Consider the following 6,674-nt stretch of genomic DNA (forward strand, 5'->3'; position numbering starts at 1 on the left):
TTAGTACCGAGGGCGTGATAATGTCCTGCTTGGTCAGAGCCATAGCACACCTCGTGGAGCGGTGATAAATGGGTATGGCGCAATAGTGAATTGATGATTATCAGATTAAAGCCAAAGAATTCAAAGGGAAAATAGATGCCGGTGTTATTTTATCCATCAGAAATCTCATTTTAAGTCAAGAGGAATTGAACACGAATCTTAGATCTAAAACAACAGCGTCTAGTCGGCTGAGTTATGACATGGTCTAAAAGTACAGAAATAAACGCATAATGGAGATTTTGCGTCCGTCACCCTATCTCTTTCAATTCAGAAACTGTACAATTTATACTGAACAGGGCCTATGTTTTGCATTAAAATTACTGAGTTAATTTAATTTAAGTCATGACAACATCATCTTCCTCTCTTGTACACGTTACGACCAACCCTGCCTCCTATCCAATGGGTACCGGGGGGACCACTCACCCCTATCTAGAGCCGAGGGTAAGAATAAACAGGAGTTATACCTCCACACCCCCAAGCTCCTACATGGCGTATAGTGGGACAAATTTACCTTTAATTTTACATGTTAATATTATTGTGTAATCTATGTCTAGTTCTCCCAAGTTATTTTTGTAGGTTTTGCCCGCACGATTTTGTGTGTATTTCTACATTTGAGACACAGGCCACATTTACATTATATTGGTTTAATGTACCTAATAATATTAGCGAAAAGTGAAAATTAATGTTTGAAGATTTTCATTACTTAATTTCCTCCGTTTTCCTTATTTTACTTTTAAATATCAGTTAGCTCATAACGCCAGGCATACAGTTCATTTCTCCGAACCACAGTTGGGTCTTAAAACTGTTTCCGATCAATGGAACTTCTCGCTGGGGCACAAAGTAACAGACAAGGCTGGCTTTAACGGAATTACAAGTCAGCTTAAATTTCCTGACACATAATCTCAGTCGATTCAAATATTTTATGGAAATTAACGCTTTCGAATGTTGTGCAGTGAATTTTCATAGAGACCGAGAGACGTTTTAGGGCTGCGGAGATGGGAAATGCATACACCATTTTAGTCGGGAAGTCTTCAAATACGGGTGTGAATCTTGGTCTTTCACATAAGGTAAAACCACAGATTGAATGTACCTGAGAAAAATATATCTGCACCTAAGAAGAATGAAGGGATAGAAATATGAATAAAATTACATGAAGAGAAACATAATAATTTGTATTCTTAACTAAATATTATTAAAATGGTCAAATCGATGATGGGATGGACGGTAGAGTAGCATGCATTGCCAAATGAGTAATGCGTACAAATATTTTGTTTGAATACCCAAATGAAGAAGACAATTAAGAATACCTAGGCGTAGATGGGAGGATAATATTAAAATCGGTGTTGAGAATAAGATGGAAGCGTGTGGTTTGGATTAATCTGGCTCAACATAGGAACCAGTGGCGAGCTATTATGAATATGGTAATGAACCATCTGGTTACGTAAAAGGTGGGGAAATCCTAGATAATTGAGATACTATTAGTTTCAGAAAAAAAGAATTCTCTGATCAGTGGAGCTGGTATTTTCGTTAAGGCTTTGTTAAGAATGAACGCACATTACGATTTCGTCAATTAACATCTTGTGCCACTGCATTTGTTCATTCCCTTATAATATCAAAGACTTGACACTTTTTGCTTAAACCTGTGATGACTGCCAGTTGGTTTGTTTGACGCGAGACAAGGATTCAAATTTTGTTTCGATACTTTAAAGCAGAGATTTAATAATTGCATGTACCATTTTCTACAAAATATAATAACTCTGCATTTTTCATACATAATATATTTCGTGTTTTATATTTAACTGCACTGTCAGTAACTCAAACTGTATACCATGTTTACAGATGGTATTAATGGACTACAATTATGTGATTTTCAGAATAAACCGCGATTATTTCCTTAAAAGGCATTAACTAGTTGAAAATTTTAATGGTAAAGTGTTATTAGCTTTTTGAGATACAGACTGATTCAAATATTATTTAGACTAGCTTCGGCGTCAGAGGGTTGGAAATTCTGTGAGTGACACATTTAAGGTGTTACAAAAATAAAGTAATGATTATTCATGGTGATAATGCCTTTGAAATAATCAACTAGCAACAACAGATATGTATCCGAAGGCAAATGTAAGCAAGAAAATGTTGGCCCTGATGATTAAAGTAATTTGGAAATTAGTGAGCTTTAGGGTCAACTTTCGTTGCTGGGAGAGTGCAATCAAAAAGGGTGTTATTAGATAATAAGGAAAATGCGGACATGTTCTTTGGGAGGGGAGGGTCTCCCAGGAAACATCTGTGTCGATGTTTAAGAAGACATTAATAACCGTATTCTTCAGTCAAATATCACTAAAATCGCAATTGTTCTTCGACATAAATTACGAAAATCAATAAATAAACATCTTATTTTATATAAATTCTGACAAAACATGCAATTTGTGTGAAATATGGCAGGTGACTGCTAACAGTGACAAGTTATTAAGATGGCAGACCACGCAAAGTAGTGACACTGGCTCTTCAGGATCCATTGCTATGATAAATTTATTAAGCGATTAAAGTGAAAATAAACATGTATTGAACCTCATATATATCCAGAAACTATGTAGACCTGTATATAATTTATAAAGAATTTAGATTAAAATTATCCTCGAAAGATTTCCTCACAGTGTACATATAATAGTTCTGTTTATAAATACAAAATGTGTTGTATGTTGCGTTAATTTAATACGAAAGAGTACAAATTACAACTGGGCCATCATTAATTTGAACTGACTACTCTTCACAAAGGCATTTAAATAGTAACAATGGTTAAAGATATTCATACTGATTACATGATACAAGAGATTTTTAAATTGTACTTTTGAAACCCACAAGAAATCCCCCTCTTATTTAAAATAACAATAAAATGTAAACCGGTAGCATGTCTATAGTTTTTCATTTTTTACAGCTGAAGAAACTATTCAACCTCCGCCTATGAAAGCAAATATAACAAATTACATTACGCTGTAAGAACTGTGGGTCATGAGAATTGTTAGCCAGACGCGAGAGGAAGTAATTTTATGGTCAGTTATGCAAGCCATGAAACCCAGAATCCCGTAACATTGTTACCATAGCAAATGTTACAATCATTTAAGCATAACAAACACAGATGGCAAATAACCCATCATATCGATAATCCCTTAAACACGTTGCCATAGCAACCATTAGGTCAATTATATACGTAAAAACACACAATGATAAATTATTCCTATTAATACAATAATCCTCGCAATATTTTAGGGGACTAAGCACTTCGTTTAATGATATACAAAACAAGTTATTATAGATGTAAAGCAATTTTTCTCAACCTGTGGGCCTAGAGATTCATTGACCTGGCGTGATATGAGTTTAAATTTGCCTTAAAAATGTTAATTAAAATAAATTTATATATATTTGGCTATATCTAGCAAAATGTGATAATAGCAGCAAAATGTATATTCAGTCTTATTGTCATTCAATCATTAATTCTTCATAAAAATGTTATAATCTGTTACATTCTGCTAAGAATTATAGTGCATAGTATGAAGATATTTACACATATATCCGCCTGTACGCGTGCACAATTTCATAATAACACACTTTTTAAGTGCTGTGAGTTATATTTTCAAACCGGTCATGTAAAAATGTTGAGAAAAACTACTATTATAACCGAAAACGTGTTCAAAGGCTGTTATATTCTTTGAACGTATGAATTATTATTATTATTTGTGACGTTTCTTAAATATAAAGTTAATATGATTAATTTTGACAAGCAGAATATAAATTTCTTCAATAATTTATTATTTAATATCAGACAAAATGCTCTTGTAATTTATTTATAGCCTTGTAAAATATTTTTAGCCTGACTGGGTCGTCGTTGTTATCGACGTCTTCTTGTTAAATGTCCCAACAAAAGCTTACTTATATTAATTAGACTAAAAATTTAATAAAGTAATTATAAAGATGGTGAGAATTGGGTTTTGTCTTGTTCTGTGTTCCATAGTTCTTTAATATCTGCAACTAAACCCACTCTGGCTGAAATATTAATTCTCGTCACCAACTAGTTTTTCGGTTCATTCGTACTTTATTTAATAACGCTGTATTAAATACCATTGTTATTTACCATCGAGATTATAAAATTGAGGATTTAGCAAACGTGGTTAATTTTACGGATAATTTTGACTGTCAGAAAATAAAAGTATCATATTTTATTTAAAAAACTATTATGTTAATATGGCTGAGAAAGATGAATTTATTTTATTAAATTTATATTTTATTTTGTCAGAAGATAACATGGGCGAGGCGATCAGATCAGGCTATTGGTATGCATGATGCGTAAAAAAACAAAAAAATCGGACCGGATATACAGTAAACAAATAATACACCAAGCGGTAAGTTTCGTTATTTTGTATGTGATTTAACGACGCTGTATCAATCGCATACGATATTACGCATCGAAAAGAGTTGAGTCTACCGTACATTGAACTGAAATGAATTATTTAACAACGCTATTCCAAATAAAAAAATATTTGCGGCGTTAAATTGTAGGATGACTGCAAATGTTAAATTGAAAGGAATGTGGAAGAGGTACTTTTCCAGCACCCTGAAGGTACTGAGGAAAACAACAAACATATCCGGGACATCCATAATGTGAAGAAATTATACGCATTTGACTGAGGCATTATGCTAACATAATAGTGAAATGGGTAACAGAGTGGTTGTGGTTTAAACAAAGTTATGATCCAGGAATTTGCTATAAACTCCTGGAACTATACTTAAACTAAATAACTTTACAAGAAAATAAGAAATAACAATGATGATGAAGAGACCCGCTGCTTTACGATGAAACATCACTATGAAGATGGCTGTCTTCTGGGTTGTAGCTCCCTTACTAGAAGTTTACCAACGTTTCAGAGGTCCTTGCTGCCTCCAATATCAGGGTGCTACAAGCCAGAAGACAGCCATCTTCATACGTAATTAGTAATTAATGTGAATGACTCCCCGTTTGGATTTGATTTAGTTGTTACTAACCGGGTAGAACAAGTAGCCAGAAGAAGAGCAGGGAAATTGGGATGATGCCAATGGGCAGTGTAGTTCGTAACCCGTAAGTCATGATGGGAGCGGCGCGACGTCTTCCGTTAGCTGCAATGTGCCACCACGCAGACCAGCAATCCGAACCTCTCCGCCCCCATGTTATGGTAACAGAGAGACCCGTTATTTTTCATGTACAAACACTTTGTTCCTGCTGTCTCCATTATTGTATGTACTCCGACCTCACTATCGACATCACTAGACTTTCCGCACTACTAAACAGATTTACTTTAAAATTTGACGCTTATTTGAAACACAAACACACACTGCTTCACGCTATTTAAATTTTTAAATTTATTTCTACCGAAATAAAAATGTAAATAAAGACTGGCGGTCCCTTAAAATTGTGTTAATATAAATATATTTTGATCAATTCATGTTGAAGGCGTGAGAAAAGAGCAGTGTTCATAATGAATTCCTATATATCTCCAGAGTACATTTAATCTAATTCCTATGTCCACATCACTCAGGCTTCCCATAGACCACTTCATGACGTGATTTTGTTGTCAATTCTTTCCTCTTGATGTTTCTGAAGATTCCTTTAAACTTCTGCTGTTGATTTCTATTTGTTGTCTGACGTAGACAGCGACACTGTTGATTGTTCGAAACTCGACGGTACAGAAGTTCCATCGACGCAAAGTGGTGGTCCTCCTTCTGCTGATCCCCCACATGTGGACCACCACTATGGGAAGAACCCCCTTTACCAAGGCAGCAAAATTTCTTAACACTAAGAAAACTTTTCTTCTCAAGCATTTACGCCACAAGACTGACACCCGAGACTTCGTATAGATAAATGAAACTCGGTAAATCTTGAAGAATTCATGGTATGCGTTCGCCGTTCACGTATGCAGACTGCAACACATTTAGGCGCGTTTTAAAAGACAATGCCCTAGCTCATTCTGCTCCATCCGACGCCCGTGAAACCCCGCCTCGCCACGACGCCAGCGCTATGAAGTAGCATAAACCAAACATAAGGCGAAGTACAACGATGTCAGCCTTGCTAGGATCCCGCACTGTACTCAACCCGACCGGGCACGCTGTTAATAATGCACAGACGCGTAGCAACCCACCAATCCCGTCAAACGTACCTTCGGGGCTAGAGACTCGATGCCCGGTAACGCCTAAGTTCCGTATATCGACCAAATGGAGGGTTTGTTCGCGCGGCGCTGTATTACTCGTTACGAAGACATTCAGTGAGACATAATCACTTCACTCGTTCATAACAGCTCGTTTCAACAGCATAATTAAAAGAACCTGGCTTATTTTAAGGTACTACCACAGTGTCAGCTGGAAAACACTGAAAGGCTATTCAACGATAAAGGGTAATATTAAAATGTATCTTTAAAAATAGGGCGTGGATTCATCTAGCTCAGGATACGACTCAGTGGCGACCATTTGTAAACATGGCAATCAGTCATCAGGTATCGAGAAATTTATTGAACAGCTATGCGAATATAAGCTTCTCAAGGAGGGTGTTTCTTAATGAGGTTGTTTAAAACTGCATACGTTATTGACTATAAAAGGGGTTCTTAACCGTTTCT

At 35.8% G+C, this 6,674-nt stretch overlaps 1 protein-coding gene across 1 annotated transcript in view; it reads right to left on the minus strand.

Moving 5' to 3' along the window:
• nAChRbeta1 (nicotinic acetylcholine receptor beta1) overlaps positions 1–6,248 on the minus strand; it is a 53,687-nt gene extending 47,439 nt beyond the window's left edge. Inside the window, exon 1 of the mRNA XM_022057805.2 lies at positions 5,074–6,248. Within this exon, the coding sequence (XP_021913497.2) occupies positions 5,074–5,155 (82 nt within the window). The 5' untranslated portion in view covers positions 5,156–6,248. The remainder of the gene's footprint in view (positions 1–5,073) is intronic.
• Positions 6,249–6,674: the final 426 nt, after the last annotated feature.

Source organism: Zootermopsis nevadensis, unplaced genomic scaffold (genome assembly GCF_977971745.1).
Source record: "Zootermopsis nevadensis isolate Lab colony 2312 unplaced genomic scaffold, Znev_1.0 Znev_ptg000007l, whole genome shotgun sequence".
Lineage (NCBI taxonomy): Eukaryota > Metazoa > Arthropoda > Insecta > Blattodea > Termopsidae > Zootermopsis > Zootermopsis nevadensis.